Genomic DNA, 20611 nt, shown 5'->3' with positions numbered 1-20611 from the left:
GACTAAGTTTAATATTTGTAAAAAAAAAAACTTTAATCGGTGCGCTTTCATTGTTTATGCTTCTGTCGATGACATGATGAAATGCCATTTACTGATGCCATTCACAGAGCGCAATATTTAATTCACTTGTTTACACTCACATGTACTGGCAACGATATGGTTGATAAAGCTTAGAACGCAATATTTAATTCGCTTCGAGATTATCATAACGTGGAAACGTGGTAGAGAAATGTGCCTAAGTACATCCTACCACCTTATTTTCAAAATCAGACATTTAAAAAAAATAATTAAAAACTAAGCGTTGAGAAAATGAAAGCTTTTTCTCGCTCTATTATATTTATTTATTTATTTATTTTTGACTTATTCTGTCAATTTCAGTGACTAAAAGTAGTAGGTTTGACTGAAAGAAACAACTGAATAAATAAATGTCATGTTTATTGTACTGATTTGCATCATTAAAAATTCAATCCCTCTAAATCGACAATTTAGAAAAAATTTACTTCTGAAGGCGCGATTTTTTTTTTTTCTGTTCTTTTTTTTATTTTTTTGCGAAACTGAACTTGTTCTTTTATCTCAAATTTTATAGGTTTGACATTTTGGTAAACGGCGGCAGTGCAATAACTCTCCAATTTCAAAGAAATCCCTTCCACCCCATAAAGAGAACAGTCCTCGTGCCTTGGAATGACATAGTCGTCATGGAACCTGTCGTAATGTCAGCTCTAACTGACACGGACTCTTCATCACTTTCACAGCAGCCGGAATCGTGCGATGACCACGATTATGACCACACCAAACCAATTGTTTATCAGACGTGGAGGCCCGTATCGGAAGGAGGATGCACACAAAGCAGCGCTATCATTGCAGAAACTCAGGTTCGTTTGTATCAGTTTTTAATAATTGAAGGGTTTGCAGCAACAAAGAGTTAACTCCATTTTTTGATTGTCGGGAAATCTCCTGGATTTAAGTTGTTGCCCATGGTTCCTCAAGCGAATGAAGCAGCTAACTCCTTCTAGCGAATAACTTGAGAACTATCAACCGGAGATAACTCCGTGTTGAACCAAACGACCAAAAAAATGGAGTTAACTCTTTGTTGCTGCAAATTCATCAATTTCTAAATTGTGTTTTAAACTCTTTGGCGCCAGAGGAATGTTGAATTTTCAAAAACTAACGATTAAAATTCTTTTTAAAAATTTATTATAATTTTGCCATTTTAAAATGGAAAAGTTGCGAGTAAGTAAAGTACTCCTTACCTTGAAACCAGTTGCAGCTAAGTTCACACAAGATTGCTGTTGGTTTCAAGGCTATAACAAGGACAATGGCAATGCTCTTGCTTGGTTGACTTCTGACCGTGTTTCTATTATCAGCCATATTTTCATATTAACCCATTCCATGACCAGCCCGAAAACCCTTAACGCGCATGCCGCAGATAACGAAACGGAGTTGCTTTTTGCTACGTTGTAATAACACTTTTCTCCCCCATTTTGCTATCGGTATTTTAATGTTGTTTTTGCTGTTCAGCTTGCATTCGAAAATCGCTTCGCTTTATTTGTTTTTAAGCACTGAATTAAATAGTGCAATAACATACAAGGTTGCTAATATGTGCTGAAATATTCATACATTTACGCAGTACATAACAGGAAAATAAGAAACAATAGAGGATTGGACGAAAAGAAATTATTTTCATAACACTAATTATTTTATTCATTTATTTTTCTTTTTGCTTTTATCTCAGTATTTTTTTTTTCTTTTACTGTTAAATGTAAGATGATCTATCTTTCAAAAAGCCTCAACAAAACATTCTTCAAACAATTGACTGATCGATCCAACGTGTGAGCAAGCGAATTGAATAGACAAAAACGCTTTAAGTGTGGGAATGATATTCTAAGAGGATAAAAAGTATTCTTCGGTGCCTTTTGATATATTGTGACACTTCAAAACGACCAATAAACACAGAGACATCCCTTTGATGGAAGGACTATGGTCGACTTTTATCGTAATTCAGGTGAATTTTCAATCCCTTCTGGATGCCCAGATATCAGTTGCTCAAACGTGGGAAGTATTTTAAAGATAAATGATTACAAAAGATCAAAACTTGCGGCTAATCCCCTATTTCCCTAAAGGATACTTTTGTGCATGCAACTAAAAGCCCCCAGCTGAGAGAGGAATAACTAGACCGACTGGGAAATCTGTATTCTCCAAGGACCCTCTTTGCAAACATCCGAGCAAGTTAGTTCCATTCAAAGAATGGTCAGAAGGTTTTAGTGTTTTGTGGTCAACCCTTCCACATTATTTTCTTACAACAAAACAGTTTAGCTCAGAAAGGAATTTCAAAGCAAGCTTTTATGCTTATATGACGGAACATGTCTTCAGAAGGAAAAAAAAAGGAGATCTTGCTTGAAATCGAGTCGGATTTAAAAATTTTTTTTAAACATACTTGGATAAATTTTAGTTAGTTTCATAGGATTATTTACTAATTACGGCAATTTGATTATTGAAAAGAAACCAAATATTTAATTTATATTTTTAAAATCTCATAAAAGAAGGTACAATTAAAACATTGGAGCTATTTTAAGACAATAAATAAAATCTGAAAAAGAATGGGAGAAAAGTAATGTTTCGTTTCTTATGAGTAAAGCGTACAAAAAAAAAAGAACTCAAGATATTATCATTTTATTCGTACTGTCGTATCTATTTTATGTTTTACATAGTCAACTTTTACGTATAGTCAATGCGGTCGTCTTTTTTTTTTCGTGAAATAAAAAATATTCAAAACCGTATCACTAAAAATCCATCAAAGGGTGCTGCGAATATAAAAATATATAATTTACGTTTCAAAATATCATGATTTAAAAATAAATAAGCACTAAAAAATAATAATAGTATACAAATAAATAAAAAGCGTAGTAAGCACATTATAATAATAAAAAAAACATACTCGTGCAAAATTAAGATACGTAAGATAGTTTAAAAAAATAATATTGCGTAAAATAAATTATAAAATTTGAGGATTATGAACAATTTAGTGAAGGATACTTGCGTAAGAAGGTGGATTTTTGATAACAAGAAAAACATATTTCTGTTTATTTGCTTTATTCAGGCATAGAAATATTGATAAATATGTAAGGAAATATTTTCACACTTGTTCATCAGGATTTCAAATGCCAGAATGCTAAGAAACAAAGCTTCCACGAAAAGATAAAAATATAATGCCTGATTATTTGAAGCATTATACGTGTCCCATCAAAGAGTACTTGAAAAGTTAATATCTTAGTAAAATAAAATAAATTACAACAAGTTCCGTGAAATACTATAAGTTACATCCCTTTTGTCTAAGAAAAGAGCTTGATTACCGCTCCCCTAAAAGCTCCAGAACCCAACAGAGAAGCGCAATAACAGGGTTCTGCTCCTGGAAGGATCGTCGACACATATTCGGCCGAAGCAAAAACTGCTAGAAACGCCGTGACGACACAGGATCGTCGAGGGCAGTTAGGAACCATTTTCTTGCGACGAGCCTGAATCGGCCGGGGCAGTATTAACACAAACTGCGCGGCCGATCCTGTATCGGCCGGGGCAAGGAATGGGTTAAATTATCGATGTTCATACTAGTCAATTAACTGTATTGTTCAAAATATAATAGTAATTTAATAATAACATCCAAAGTAAAATAGCTCTACTTTCTATGCATTCCTTTATGCGGTAATTTTCTGTCCAAAGCAACCATCAGTAAATCTTTGAACCTAAAATAAATTTTCAAATGCTTCAAACAATTCAATGTCCAAGAATTAGTACCATACTTTTAAAATTGTTTCGAATTATGCAAGAAATTAATTTACGTTTCAGGGTTTTAAAATCACTATGGGATGTGTACGGAAATCATGTTTGATATTCTTAAGTTAAGGGAAGTTTTTTAATAAAATAAATTAGTTGTTTTCAAAATTGCCTAAAATTTGATTGATATAAACATTACTAAAACTAAAATACTCGCAGACCGCAAATGTTAGTGTTCTATATCCATTTACACGATTAAAGTGTAAATTAATGAACATGCGTTATTGCCTTAATTGCTTTATTTATGAGATGAAAATTTCTCTTTACGCAAATGGACTAAATGTTTTAATTAAGTAGTTTAGAATACACATTGTTATTCATACACCATGTGAGATGTTCTTAATGAATTTTGTCCTACTGGAATATACCATCATTTGTTTGGACAAAAATGGTCTTTTAAGTTAAGAAACATTTTAATTACATATTGCAAATTTAATTGAACGCTTTCAAAAGTCTATTACAGCAACGATGTTAATGTTAGAGTAATAACTGCTAGGTCTTTAAATATTTTAGATTCATTAAACTAACTTGTAATGAAGGCTTATAATGTTTAATTCACATCGTTGCCAAGTTACTTTTGGTGCGTTGGCTCCAATTAAGGGTTACGTTTACTATAATTTAATTATAAGAATGTTGCACCATTTTCAATATCATTTGGTAAGCTTTTCATATAGTCGTTGATAATATTTTTTTTTCTTCAAATTAACTGTACCAACTCATAACTAACTAAGTATTTTTTCAAGAGTGGAGTTTTTACTTCATTCCTATCTATAATTTTATACTACTAACAAAATAATTAAACGGATTAGAAAGTACAGAGCCATATAGCTGAAAATATTAATGTTGAAAGACATATTTCCATTCATTTAAAAAATAAAAGATTAGGGTGACAATTTGGTTTGTTGTTTTTAACATGAGTTTCAATTTTAACTGTGAAACAAAGCATTTCACCAACTGCTACACTTCTGCATTGAACCCATCTTCTAGTAAAGGACAACTTTCAAAATATATAATACTTGTCTATCAAGTAATTGGCTTATTTATAGTGTCTATTTTGGCAAGATATTTTAAAACAGTGAAAAAAAGAAAATGAAAACGAAATAATTTAAATGTGCTATGTATTTAATGTTGGATAACATTTTCGACACGAATTGTACCGATTACTACAGTAAAACTAGGATCAGTAATCTGAAAATATATTTTAAACTATGTAGAACGATATTACCTACGAAAATAGATAAATGCTTATGTACTACATATAGTAAATTTGACCATTTCAATAACAAAAAATTACAAAGATACAAGAGAATTAATTTATTTCTTCAGTGCAAGCACTAACCTATTTGTTTCTCTACGACTGTCTTTGCAATCAGCAGATATATTTTTTCAGCCACAAAAAAGAAAATCTAAGATAATTATTGATTTTAATTAATTTATATATTTATTTATTATTACATAAGTTATTTTCATCTGCGATTTTTTCTGAGAAGTACATAATCCCGTAAAATGAAGCAGTTAATTCCCATTAAATAAGACAGGAGACCCTGATTCATAATTTTTTAGTATATTTAAACGAGCTGATGTGTGCATGACATGACTTCCTTTTACTCCAATTTAATGTCATTTCCCCATTACTGGCGATTTTAATGTGATTCAATAGTTTACTCTCTAACTATCATCAACAATGGCCAAATTGAAACAAATTTTTTAAAAAATCGCCAAATTCGTCGCCTTGTTGGCGACAAAACGTGGCGACCAAAAGATTGGCGATATATCGCCAAGTGTCCGCCAAATTATAACACCACTTGAGTTTACATCGAAATTAACAATGATTTCCACCCAAAAAGGGGCAAAAGAACCCTTTAGAGACACCCGAATGCAACTAAAAAGAGAAGTGCACAACTAGACCCCACCGGGAGTCGACGTACCAAATTTCAACTTTCTGGGACTTACCGTTCTTGAATTATGCGACATACATACGCGCATACATACATAGGGGAGACCGGGACAAGATGACGAATGCCTTAATTTTTCCATTTTAAACCACGTAACTGCATCAACTGCATGCTACGGGCTCTCATATCCGCTGTTCGTTCAGCAATAGTATAGAGACGCTGAAATCGTTATATTTGTGTTAGTTTTGAATCTCTGATTGTTTACCGTTGCCACGATATAACTTTTATGCATGTGTAAGTAAGCTCTGCTGCATATACATATAGGATATATCGTGTCTCTTGGATATTTATGAGTAACTTAGTTTAAATACTACCTATTACCATGAATAAATGTCAATTAATCGCCTTTTGTTATGGCAATGGAGAAGAATCCGTTCAAACAGGCAGTCTGGGGCAAGATGACGGGTAGCAACGCGGGGCAAGATGACGAGCTTGCCTATTGCCCGTGTTTCGGAATTTATTAAACTATGTTGGCCACTTCATCAAATTCCTGTAAACGCTGTCTGTTTGTCCATGCGACCTTGCGCTTCTCCTCTGGGGCTAAAGGACGCATTGAATCAAGGTAGGTATCGTTCGAAAGCGGGTGACCAGGGGCTATTTATAAACTAGTTGGCCAAATGACTAGTTGAATGAATTAAATCAAGCAAATAATCTCCTGCTCTGCTGATTATTGACAATCATAAATCTCACATAGCTTTGCAGGCTATCTTACATTGCAGTGCAAAAACATTATCATGGTTGGGTTGCTATTTCACACATCGCATCGTCTCTAGCTCCTGATGAGACATTTTTTCTGCCCATTAAAAGCCTACTATAGCCAAGCATGTGACAACTTTATGGTCATTCATCAAGGACAAACTATCACAGAAAAACTAGTGGTGAGCTTTTGAGCACCGCTTACTTCAAAGCAGCTACAGTTGGAAATGCCGATAAAGGATTTAAAGAATGAGGTATCGAGTCTCATAATTTTCTTGTTTTTTAGCGGACTACGACGTTGTTGGCTCTGAAACTGAGAATAATAATGCTAATCCTCAGACCTTGGGAGTAGAAAACCAACGTATAAACCCTCCAGACGAAGCAGAAGTTATGGCAAATGCTAATTCAGATACACCAAAGAAGCATGTTAGTGTTTTTGATTTCATTGCATTGCCTAAAGCAACACAATGCGAGAAGACAAAAACTGAAGCTCAAACATTCTTACAAGCACACCCATCAAAAAATGTCAGAACAAGGAGCAAAGCGGAAGAAAAAAAAAGAATTATTAAAAAAACAGGGGAAAAAAGCTCGTGAAGCTAAAAAGGGAGTAAAAAAAAAACTCAGACCAAGTTCCTGTAGGCCCAAGTCTATTACAGTGGGCCCGTATTCATACCAAACAATGCAGTTGCATCAAATTCAAAGAATAGTGTTCTAAGACTCCTTGCTTGGAAAATGGAATTTTGAGACCCTCCAACAGAAGAATGGATCCAGAGCTGTAAAAGCCAAGAGTGGTGGCATGAGGAATGTTCCAATCATGAAAATGGTATTTTCATTTGTGTCTATTGTTAGCTGCACAGCTTAACACTTGAACATTACGCTACAACGCATTACGCTTAATTTGATACTTAGAATTGATATTAGATAGTAAGATGTAAAAACACAGTTATCATTTGTAAAACTAGGTAACACATTCAAAACATAAAAAATGTTCAACTTTTTTCAACGTTGTCATCTTGCCCCTAGGTCAAAGTCATCTTGCTCCAGTACTGGGGCAAGTTGACGATTCGTTAAGGTTATGAAAAAATAAAAATATCCTTCTTATTTTTATTTGAAAAATTAAATGGCAACATATTTTATACTACAAAGGACTACTCTAACAGCTCATGTAAAATTAATTTTACTATCCTTAAAAATAAATTAATAAACCACGAACATTGTTAGCATAGTCATCTTGCCCCGGTCTCCCCTACGTACATAAAGACGTCACGAGAAAATTCTTTATAATTTACTCTGGAATCATCATTATGTATATTTCGCGTGTCTATACGTTTATAAGTACTTATCCACGTGTGGTCGAGTCGAAAAAAAAACTCAATATTCATTCAGGGGTGAGTGAAATGGAAATTAAAAGTCGATTTTTGAGTGAAATTTTTTTTCGCGAATACAATACTTCCTTTTTTGTAAAAGGAAGTAAAAAGGAGAGCAATGTTTATATCATTAGTTATGCATTTTTTTCTGGTGCTCAAGGGTAAACTCAGTTATCACAGTTGCTAGTCTAAAGTAACTGATAACTCTAACATAATGCCAGTAACTTACAGTAAGAATGGATTTTAGTGTGAAAAGAGTGAACGCTTTATGATAGATCATATATCACTGCAATAACAAGCATGCAATCCCAAAAGTACACTAAAATATTGGTTGAAACGTCTCTGTGGATTTTAGAAGCTTATGAAAAATAAGTGTCAAAATATCTTAAGCAACTGAATCATATTGGTTTGTCCAAATGATCGTCCTTAGTCAAGAAAACTGATAGCTTACTGTTGATACATTTCTCAGAAAAATGAAATGTTGATAATGTAAAGGGGAGGGGGTCCTAAAACCACTTTTTTTATTGAAATTGTATTCATGATTAAATATTTTGTTATAGAATTGTTCTTCTATCTCAACTATTGTTATTAAAATTGTTGATATAACTCACAAAAGAACTTCTTGTGAAATAAATGAATTCCAAAATGTATTAAATCACAATTCAAGTAAACTGTTGAATCACAAAATACTGATGTTTTAAACGTATAACAACTATGAAATTTTCAAAATGCATATTAAATCTACCATATTTGTTAATTTTTGCGTTTTTCTGTGCGTCAGTATTTTTTTTAAATACATATAGCGCTATTTTGTGCATACAGTCTATTATTTTACCTATGCAATTAGCTTCCTACAAAATACACTTGGAGAATCCAGAAACTAATACAAATTTTGAAATCAGCATGAATAAATAAATTAAAACCAGTAACAATAGTTAATATAGGTAGATGATTTTGTATTAATAAATTAAGTGAAACATAAAAAATTCGCAAAAAAAAATATCAATGTGTTCAAGATTTTTTTCCCTACACTGTATTTTTGTTTTATATTCAACCTGACCCTTTACTCATATTATTATTTTATATTATTATTTTTTTTTCTTTTTCTTGAATATCTTTTCTCAAACTGATGTGTCCTAACCAAGTTAAACCTAAACAAACTTAAAACGATAAACAGCTCCTTTAAATTATTGCTAAGTTTCCCTTCAAACTCATTAACAAAATATATATTCATGAAATCTCATACTTATTTTACTCAAGAACTTAACATTAGCATGGATGCATTAACCTAAATGCAGAACTGACATAACAGAAATTTATTAGTAAATCAATTACCATCTTCAGTATTGTCGTCTCAGAGCAACCGTAAGACATCTAGTTCCAGTAATAACAGTAAGATATCCTGCTGTTGCTCTTAAGAGACGATATATATTTTCCTCTATAATGGGGTTGTTTCCTTCAGTGCAAAGTACTACTTTTAGTCACTGAAATTGATAGAATAAGCAAAAAAATAACATGGAGCGAGGAAAAAAAACCAACGCTTAATTTTTCATTAATTTTTTAAAAAGTCCGATTTTGAAAATAAGGCGTGGTCTTTATGACGTCACAAATGATGTACTTTGCCGCCTCTGCTTGTAGAGTCCCACGTTATAATAATCAAGAAGCGAATGAAATATTGCGATCTATACACTTGCTTCAATCATATCGTTGCCAGAACTCGTGAATCTGTGAATGGCATTTTCTCATCTGTGCTGTTATCGGCAGAAACGTAAACAATGAAAGCGCACCGATTAAAATATTTTTTTAAATACGTATTAAACTTAATCGAATTATTTATGAAATGGTGAGATCCAATGTTTTTTAAGCATGCTCTTCCAGAAAAAATACTTTTAAAATTTTGGAAACGACCCCATTAGCATTGCTAATAAATACTCATAGAACTAATTTAAAGAATGTTAATTATCTTATTTTTAAAATAATTCAAAATTTTTAAAATATTTCAAGAAAATAAATTTTCGATCATAACCATTGCAATATTGGATACCACATCATTATAAACACAATGTCGCAAAATAAAAATGCATGATCGTTTGCTACTTTATTTCAGGTTCTTCAGGAAAGTCTTTCAATCCCCGGATCGGATCTCCATCTCGTCTACCACAGCAGTCACGCCCACGGCTATCTCTCGACTATCCATTTGCAACTCACTCCAAGCAACATTACTTCCACGCTTCGCTTGGTACATTTGCGTATCATCATCGAGGGGATATTTTTTGAAAAGTTTTTTGAAGCAGATCCAGAAATAAAATTCACCTATGCCTGGAATAAGAGGAATGTTTATAAACAGAAAGTGTATGGTTTGACAACAGCCAGAGGTAAGCTATGCATACGATTTCCAAGTTTATGGAATTGTTATTGCTTAAATCATCTTAAATTGCTGTCAAAAAGAGCTCAGACTTTAAAAAGTAACTCATATGTTCTATGTTTAAGGCAAGGGTTATTGTTTACCCTATTTTTTAATGTTTTTGTTTACTTATTTATGTATTAATTTACTTATTAAGTAGCATAAATTCGAGGATTAAGTACGACTCATTATGTCTACTTGAAATTTGAGCTAATAACCAAGTGGATAAAAAAAAAATTTCGAAATATAAAGTTAATTTAGCATTCCCTAAAACACAAAGCGATTATCTTGTGCATAATTGACTCAATACGAATGCTGTAGCAGGTGTTCTTCAGTTTGTTATATAGTGCTGTGTACATTATAGATTTACTTAGCATTTTAAGGCTTTGTCCTAAACGTGATTTCGAAGTTCCTTTGAAGTTTGTAGTAAAGCGTAAAATATTTAATGATTCCAAAGGAGTGCTGTTTTGTTAATATTAATAGAAAGATTATTAGGTTTTAACCAGTACCTTAATTAAAGTACATTTGTTTCATTATTTATGCTTATAAAACTGCGATAAGGAACTACTAAGCTATTGTACGTAAGGAATTAAAAGGATAATAATAATAATAATGTAAAACAAAAAATACAAATACAGTGAAATCCCGTTACAGCGAATACCAAGGCTACGAAATTTTTGTTTCAACGTATTAAATTTTCAGTATCAATGTAATTGCTGTTACATTGTTTGAATTCCGTTACAACAAAATTCCTGTTGCAACGAACAAAATTTGTTGTCTTTTGAAGTTCATTGTAAAGAAATTTCACTGTAATAGTAAAAGTTTCATTGAAAATAATAATAACAATAACTAGTTTTAAGAAAATGGACTATATTTTTAATGTTAGGAATAATAAAAGAAAACTTTTCAACAGTATGAATATCAAAACAAAATTTTAATTTATTTAATGAGCAACCTTGACTTTTGATTTCCTTTCCTGGTTCCCCAAAAGCAAACCTTTGCGATGATAATCACCACTGAACTACATTTACAACAAAATAGTTTCGAACAGCTCTCACTCCCTTCATTAGTGTCTGATAATTTTAAAAGTTTTCATGCCAAGAAAACCTCGAAAAGCCACCCTCAGACTAAACATTAACAACCGACATAGTATCCGGAATTTTCCATTGCCACGCAAACCTTTTAATGAAGAGGTTCGCACGAAGAGAAAATTATCATACGGGAAATGAAACACTTTAAACGTTCGCGCGGAACGGGATGTCATTTGTGGTAGTAATTAGAGCCGACGTCAGCACTGAGGGCTCTGGAATATTATGTGTGTACAAGATACTGCTTCGGAAGCTAAGTAGATGTAACACTTTGTGCACCTCTTGGTGCAGACTATGTGCTTTTGTGAAACTAGATTAACCGAAGTAAGAAAGTGCCATTAAAGCGGCCGCTTGCTTTATGAAAGTTAATTTAAAATTTACATCGGAACTAATTTGGAGGTAGTTTTCTTGATAGTAAATACTTTTTAGATTAAAATGGATATTAGCAGCAGTGTCGACTAAGTAGCAGTTTGGTATAACTATGCCAGTTTGTTTTTAAAATGAAGTTTCCCCAATTACAGGGGTCGCTATAACATGCCGTTCAGAAAATTAAGGTTTCTTCGATTGAGAAAGCTTTTATTATTGCTCTTTATTTTTCTAAACTCTTAGAAAGTAGAATTGGTAGATACCAGCTGAACTAGAAGCATATTTTCTCTCAGCTTTTAACTTCAATAAGCTTAAGAAGATGGGGTGGAAATTTTTTTGGTAGTGCATGTTTATTAATTTTAAGATATTCATGAAAACACGAAAACACATTACAAAACTGTTAAAAAATGTGTAAGGGTCACACATTCTGAAAATAACTTTTATAGCCTTTTTAAGCAGATTTCACTAAAAACAACAGTCAAGGCACAACTTCTTCACGAAATGTTGGTATGTTTCGTGAACAAAATGATAGTTTTTTTTTTTTTTTTTGAGCAATCACGATTGCTTATTGTTCTCATTTGACTGTTTTGAATTCTTATCATTTTATTTTCCCACCACCACACTCTGCCAGCACCACTGCCACGCCTTACAGTTGCTCAAGGGCAGAAAAAATAGCTATTTTTAAGTTTTAAGATAAAAAATATTTCATACCGTAATTACTTAGCCCTTGAGTTGTAGTAACTTACTCCATAAGTGTTTTTTGAAAAAAAAATTTGTTTTTACAAAAATAAACCGAGATTGTTGAACAATTATGTTTTTACTTTTTTCGGACGTACGCTTTATACTTCAGTTTTAATTCATTCGTTCAGTAAGGAGGACTAAAATTAAATAAAAGTCATTTCTGATTGGTTTTCACACTTATAGGATGCATATTACATCGTAATTAAAAATTAAAACTTCATCGAAATTGAAAACTACCTGAAATAAAAAAAAACATTATTTTCTTTAAAATATAATGAAAAGTATTGTGAAATATACTTTTATCGGCGGCTTCCGGTGGGCTAAAATGTACGTATATCAATAGTTTAATCCTTCCTGTAAATGAACAACAACATTTTAGCTGCGACCACCTGCGACTGCAGCCGTGGCAGATGTGTTTGTTTGAGCTTCGCTATTTACGAATACCAATATAGTAAGTTAGAAAATAACTCGTAAAGGTATGACGGCTTTTTTATCAAAGAAATTGGTCATCAAATTTGACATGCTCCAGACTAATATATATCACAGTTTCACTATTTTGCAGGAGAGCCTAAAAACATTTGTTTACTGCTTCCGAAAGTTGGCACTTTAGAAACATTCATCAATAAATGCAGAAGATTTTTTAAAAACAGATTTACGTTGTGATGGCTTAATACGGAGCATTATTCTACATGCAATGCAGTAGTAACCTGAAAGTAACAATTTTCGGATCCGTTTGGCTTTAAAGAATATACATATGAGAAAGAAATTTTTGAAACTCATACATAATTAATTATATATAAAAAGTTAAATAACCATTTTGTTCATAAAACAATGAAATTAGAAAATCATTAAACGTTTGAAATTTCTGATTTCCTTTTCGAAATCATTCTAGTATAAAGCTGTTCTCAGTTTGTCAACATTGCCAGAAAATATTGTTCGAGGGTATCAATTGCAATAAATAATCCTTGCGTGTGGCATACGACTGATTTAATTTATATTTTGTCACTAAAAACAGAAATGAATTTGAACTACAGAGAAACCCCAATTTCATGTTTCTCAGAGACCTGAATCAAACATAAAATACATAAAATGTTGGAAAAAGTCAATTCAAATCCAAAAACATAAAATATGGAAAAATGGAAAATACGAGAAATGTATAAAAAGCAAAAATCAAATAATTAAACAAAAATAGTAATAAAGGTTGCTACGATGACGCTAATAAAATGTAAAAATGCGATATTTTACGAAAAGAACATTATTGTACACACCAATTTCGCTCATTCTAACACATTAAGTAACGAATTCGGGCGTTTAGGTTGAAAATAGTCAGTAATAATGAGTTATTGAACCCAAAGTAAATACAGCATCTTCCAGGATTGGAACACTTTACAAAGTTTTTTTCCTGGTCTTTATGGTAAAGAAAATAGTCTTTCACTATTATAAAGCTCTTAAATGCAGTATTGAAAGAAGAGACGAGTTGTAATTCCTCTTCTTCTTGTTCATTTTCATTGGCGGCCGAAATATCCATAAGGTCAGCCACGGATGGAGCAGAAGCGTTTCTGTTTTCATGGATTAACTTTCAACAGAGTGAATTATGTTTAAAAATGCACAGAGAGAAACACTTTTCTTAATTTTAAAACATTTTTTCTCTTTTTTTTAACTGCCAAGGGAAAACGTAAAATGCGGGAAGTTTATAAAGAACAAACTTTCCATCCGGATTAAATTAATATTATTAGTGTACGGAAAAACTGGGACCTGATGATAAAAAACGTAAAATGTGGGGAAAACGTAGATTCGAGGGACGTAAAATCGGGGTTTCGCAGTGAATACGATTAGCAAGCATGAAGATAAATATTACCATGCAACAATTTTAGCAATTTTAAAAAGCATTTTTTGAGAATATTCAAAGTTATTAAATTTTTTCCGCTTTTTTGTCGTTTTGAACCACTGTGCTCCGCGTTGACCGGCCTCACGATGCTGCTCCTCTTGCGAAAACCGTCTCCAGGTTGCGTTCATATCCTACACACACACGCATACACAGCAAACACACACACGCCTACACACACATACACACACTCATGCCTGCGCACAGACACAAACACACACTCCTACACACACACACTCATGCCTGCCCACAAACAAACACATATGCCTACATACACACACACGCGCGCGTACACACACAGCACTGCATACACAACACGCACACACAACACGCACACACATACATACACACACACACACACGCACCCGCACACATGCGCCGACACAAACACACACGCGCATTCATACACACACACGCTCGTGATTGCGAAAAGCATAATTTGAATTCAAGATGCCGAAAATTCAAATGAATACTTTTTTTTTTAAACATATTCTGGCAGATATGGCTGTATGGGTTTTAAGGGTGACATTTTTGCAACTTCGTTGTTCCTTCACCTATGATGTCATTTTTAATGTTATCATGTCTAATTTAAATTCAGAGAATGTAAGTTGAAAGGAAATCATTAAGTCATATAGAATTGTGGTTTTCATCCTTTTACCAGTAGTTATAACTTTAATGATTCTGCTTAGCTAGTTTGTAATAATTATTGTCCATTTTGTAGATTGTGAGACTTTAACCTAGAACTGAATTAGCTCAGCAACACATATGAATGTGAAATTTCAGTAACATTTGTGGGTCACTATAGTGAAGAAATATCGGTCTCTCAGTCGGGGAATAAAACATTATTATGAAATTAATGATACCTTTTACTAGACAATCCATGAATAACAGACATATCAATTGCAGCAAATATTCCTACAAAAATTCACATAGTATGTTGAATACTTGATTCATTGTATAAACTTTAAGAAAGATACGGACTGTACATCTATATTATGCAATTAAGTTTCGAAGATTTTCCGAAACAACATTTAAATAATTTAACTTAAGGAGCTTCCTTAATCATTCATAAAAGTACAAAAATAAGGCATCATTTATTTCATTTTTCACCGCCATCGGTGAATATTGAACTAACAATTCGCATTGCGAGTGCTTTTCGAAAATTGCCGCAAAAATCCCTTTATTAATTCTTTACAACTTTACAAATCATTGAGCGATTATCAACTAATTAAAAATATTTTTTGCCATCGAAAATTATTTAGAAAAAACATATATTACTCGAAATTTAAAAAAAAAAAACCCTCTTATTTATTGCTATCAGAAAACATCCATTACAACTTTTATTTTCAAAAAATCTATTCAATACAAGTTCTTAGAGCATACAATAAATGCAAGTTCATAATTAGATGCAATGTCAACTTCGTTTATAACGTTCCTTCAGTTTTAACTTAATAAACATCATTAACTCACCGACGTCGTAATAACCGAAATCAACTTCCATGTACATTTCTTAAAAGTAATTCGACCTTTTTTTTACCTATATTTGATTACATAATGTAATTAAAATTTTTTCGTTATTGTATAATTCATGTTTGCAATATTAAATATTGCTTGTACCCTCTAGAGACTTGAACTACTAGTCAAAAGTGACACATAATGCATTTCTAAAAAATAATTGCTTTAGATCTTAGCGAAAAGTTCTACTAATTTTCTTTTAAGAAGCATTCTCCTTTTCGCAGATGAAAAACTTCTAATTAGATTTTCTCCCTCAAATATTGATTTATTTCTCATCACATTTTCTTTCTATTTTTTGAAGCGTGACATTTTTTAGATGATCGGAAAAAGAAATAAGAGCGAAAAAAGAAACTTTTTTGCAGTTCAGACTCTTTAAAGTCATAAACAGAACCAAAAAAACTTTTTTTTTTTTTTTTTTTTTGAATTAAGTACGAAAAAGTTTTAATATCAGGGAGTATATCAGAGCTTCCGAGATCAGACAGTTGCAAATTTTAAAGCATCTTAGTCGAAAAGATTTTTCTCAAGTTTTGTTAAAAGACTTTTTTTTTAAGCCAGTAGCATTGAACAACTTAGTTTTTTTAAGTCATGTGATAAATTCAATGTAAAAAAAATTATAATAAGGTTCTGAACTATTTTTTAAAAGTTATGGATTTTGAGGGAAAATATGCTAAGAAAATACGCGTTTTTTAGCAGCATACTATTACTTTTAAAATCTAATTAACTTTTACATGACTGAAAATAATGTTTATTCCAGGAAAATGAACTCCATTTACAACATCTCGAAATTTTAAACAGCTATTTTAAGCAACATAATTTGAGAAGCAAAATATTCATCTTAATTAAAGCCCGCGTGCTTATTTTCTTAGAGGTCACTTTAATTTTAGGACACAGTTGCTCTGTGCTTAAATAAAAACATTATAAAATACATTTTTAAGAAAATACAGTATTTTACTCAGATAAATACATATTTTGAAGTTGCATCGTAATATTAAAACTCTACGAGCATAGAATTTTCATTCATTTCAATAAATAATTTATTCGCCTTTTTCCTGCGTGTGTGTGTTTTATTATTATTTTATGAAATGAGACTGATTATTTAATTTAAAATATTTCTTCAACTCACAAATTTACTGAAAGATCCTTTTGGGCCTTCAAGTTTGAGTTCACCATTTATTTCATCAAGTATCAAATACAAATATTTTTTTTAAATTATATATATTTTCATGTTATTAAAACATCATAAACTTAATTTTAGAAAAAAAAAATACTGCTGAAAAACCGCAAACTTTAATATTATATGATACTGCAGACCTTATAGTCCTCAAAAGATAAAAAAAGGAAAAACTACAGCGCTTTTTTGATGGAAAAATTGATGCGAGTGATTAATTAAGAAATATAACTTATGTTTTTATGGCAAATTATTTTTATGCATTTATTAACATCTAGTCTTTTTTAAAGAGCACTTTGATTACACATTACAATAACAAAAAAAATTATTACTACTATTTTACTGCGGACTGTTTTTCTCGGACTAAATACAATGTCTTGCTCTTAAAGAATGGTTGATTTAATTACATTTTCCAGTTGACTGAGCACATATCCCTTTATAGAATAGTCTCCGTATTTATAATTAAAATAATTAGTTTTATGAAAATCGTCGCTCATTATCCCATATGATACAACTTCAAACTTACTTAAAAGATAATAAAATTATGTGCAGCAAAATATAAATATTTTTCTCATACATCGACTGACAAAGTAAATAAAGTATTCCAGCTTATTTAGTGTTTCAAATTTAATTAACAAACGCAAATTTTGAAAATCACTGCTTCACTTGTGTTACCTTAACTATTAAGAATAAAGTTAGTACTGTTATGAACAAAGTGAACAGTCGTTAAATAATTTCATCTAGTTAGCACTAAATAACTTTGAAAATGTTATTTAACATTACTGAGTTGTTTTCTTTCTTGATGAAGATTGATTTTGAATAATCACATTTTCTTTAATGAAAATATTCGAATTTACTACAGGTACAGTTCTTAAAATATCCTGTCTGCTGCCTGAATGCATTTAATGTAGCAACTGTAACAAGCAAAAGGAGAAGTTATCTTTTTTATTCTTCAAAACGATGTATTACACCTTTCAGTTTTATTTCAATAACCGACGGTCTAAGTAGTCAGTCGCCAGATTTTTTAGATTCAGCGAATCGTCTGTGATCCATATATTTTACATGTCGCATGATCATGTGACATGGTATTTATTCTTAGAAAATTCGTTTGGCTTTAAATATCCAAGGAAAATTAAATTCCTCGTGTAGTTTCGCATCGATGATAGCCCAGGTGCCACCATCTAGTGGGGAAATTCGGAGTCAAAAATATCATGGAATGTCGTCCTCTGATAGAGGTACCACATGAAAGAATGAATGCCATCCCTTTGATAATGACGAGATCTGCATATGCTGAGGAACAAATACTCAACCCCACTTAATAACATCTTTCAATAAAAATCAATCAAGCTATTCTTAGTAAGACATAGAATAAGAATCTGATGCAATAAAACATTTGTGTTAAGATCAACATCAAAGACCTGTAATTCGGAAATTAACTTTTGTACGCTCCGCCTATTTCTCTCGGCCTTCTACAAGCACACTTGATGTCCGGAAACAACTGGGGAACTTAAATCGTAATAGGGGAGAGTGGGGCGGCTTTGCATCTTTAAGCTTTGAACATAAAATTCACAAATGCACAGCTTACATTTTTATTGAAAACCGAAACCAGAAAAGAGGTTTCACCGCGGCTCAGCATGAAACCACTGGAATCGTCTCACTCAAAATGTTTTCCAGTTTCTCATTCAAAAACTAGATTGTGAATCTGTAACAAAATTTCAATTGCCTCATGCCCAATTCTGACGGCAACTTATGAAATGTCCCACGAAATTTTTTTGACTTTACTGCTGTTTTGTGAAAATTCGTAAAAAAAAAAAAAATCCACACAAAATTTTAGATTTTTGTAGATTTTGTAGGTGAGTTCTTCTAGCTTAAACTTTTGGTACATCTGTGTTTTCCTTTACTGATTTTCGTCTGTGATTCGAATAACACATTTTTATGTATATCTTACAGTGTTTGTCGGCTACGAATATAGAACGTGCCGTGACGTAATATGGACCGCTCATTCTATGACATTAAAGGGATATGATATGGACACCTCAGAACTAGGAGGATGGAACTTAGATATACATCACCGTTATAACTTCCATGAAGGTAATGAAATTAAATTAATTGAAAAAAAAATACTTCCTTTGAAATATTTTAAAATAAAATATTTCAAAATGAAGAAAATAATAAGAATTTTACAGAAAAATGCTTGTTATCGAGGGAATTTTTTTCTGCCACAAAAAATGCTTTAATATTCTGGAAATTTCTTTAACACTAGAAAGACGGAAGCGGTCATTTTGACCGCAAACGATTTTCAAATTCTCATATTTGCTGCGTTTAATTTTCAAATTCTTTTTCCTTCATTGACTTTTCCTAACTATTTATTAAGATCTTACAACAGTAATTTTTTCCCTTTAGGATTATTATTATAGTCGCTATAAATGTTTATACCTAGAAAGACTGACTACGGTCATTTTGACCGCTTAAGGGAACCTTTCTTTATGCACCCGTTTTCTTCTTTTTTCTCTTATCAGTTGTGTGTACTATGGACTATTGTTAGTTGTTAGGGTGAGTAATGTTCTTTTGAGCTTGAGTAGTACCGGCTGGTGAGCTTTAATTCTTTGAACTGTTAGGAAAATGCGAAACACCTGCTGGTTGCATAGTTTCAGTTTTCTGTTATCTGCACAGGGGCAAAGTTGAGAAAGGTAAATTTGAAAAGCATGTGACTGGACACGTGAAATTACTTTGGGTCTAAAAAGAAGTAAATATAAACAGAGATAAATTCCAAAAATATTTGCTGGAATTCTTTTGTGCACAAAACATGTGCTTTGTTTGAAGTATTGATGTTTATTTTCTTCGGTGATAATGAAGTGCTCAGTCACATAATTATCTTCATGATATCGAGAAGAACCGTTGACGACAAGCAAAAATTATAGGATTATTAACTCCTGAAACTGCTGCACATCTAAAACAGATTATGGTTCGAATGAACAGTGTGACTTGTCTGAAGAGAAATATATACCTAGCGATGAGAATAGTTTGCTTTCATGAGATTATTGCGAATATTTTTCGGAGCCAAGATTTGCAGAAAAGGATTGTTCTTCTGAGTTAGAATCAGAAAAAACCTCGCTAATAAAAATTGACGCTCAAAATATAAAAAGTAGTGAAAGAAAAAGGGAAAAGGGACCGACGCCGAAAAAAAAGGGGGACAATTTCAAAAACTGAACTCCTATTTCTCCAATTTCCTCCAAGTCACCTCCACTGGTCAATTTTGCTGCATATAAATAAGTATCTACCACAGGAAAAAGATTAAAATAGTTTGAAATTAAATTATGCGGAAATCAAACTACGAGCATTTGTTCTAATTGCCAAAAAAAATGTTAATGGTTAACATACAGGCGATGTGATAACATAAGTATTTCGAAATACTGTAAATGATAATAATGTACGATATCTTGCGATATTAAGATATTTTTTAAACCAAACACATGCATGGTTGATTATATTACTTGTTAGCTATTACATGCTAAAAAAAATTTCTCTTTTTTGTACAAATTTGCTCTTTCTTAATGCCAATTGTGTAAAGCATGTGTATTTCACTTGATCGAACATA

The 20611-nt window shown here is 32.0% G+C and overlaps 1 protein-coding gene across 1 annotated transcript in view; it reads left to right on the top strand.

Annotated features, from left to right (window-relative positions):
• Nucleotides 1-586: 586 nt before the first annotated feature.
• Nucleotides 587-20611, top strand: part of LOC129233669 (teneurin-m-like) — a gene marked incomplete at its 5' end in the record, with an annotated part of 86575 nt that continues 66550 nt past the window's right edge. The window contains 3 exons of the mRNA XM_054867644.1: nucleotides 587-872; nucleotides 9954-10221; nucleotides 18964-19104. Of these exons, the coding sequence (XP_054723619.1) occupies nucleotides 587-872; nucleotides 9954-10221; nucleotides 18964-19104 (695 nt within the window). The remainder of the gene's footprint in view (nucleotides 873-9953; nucleotides 10222-18963; nucleotides 19105-20611) is intronic.

The sequence above is a fragment of the Uloborus diversus genome, unplaced genomic scaffold (assembly GCF_026930045.1).
Source record: "Uloborus diversus isolate 005 unplaced genomic scaffold, Udiv.v.3.1 scaffold_609, whole genome shotgun sequence".
In the NCBI taxonomy this organism is placed as follows: Eukaryota; Metazoa; Arthropoda; class Arachnida; order Araneae; family Uloboridae; genus Uloborus; species Uloborus diversus.
This window is presented reverse-complemented; position numbering and strand designations above follow the sequence as displayed.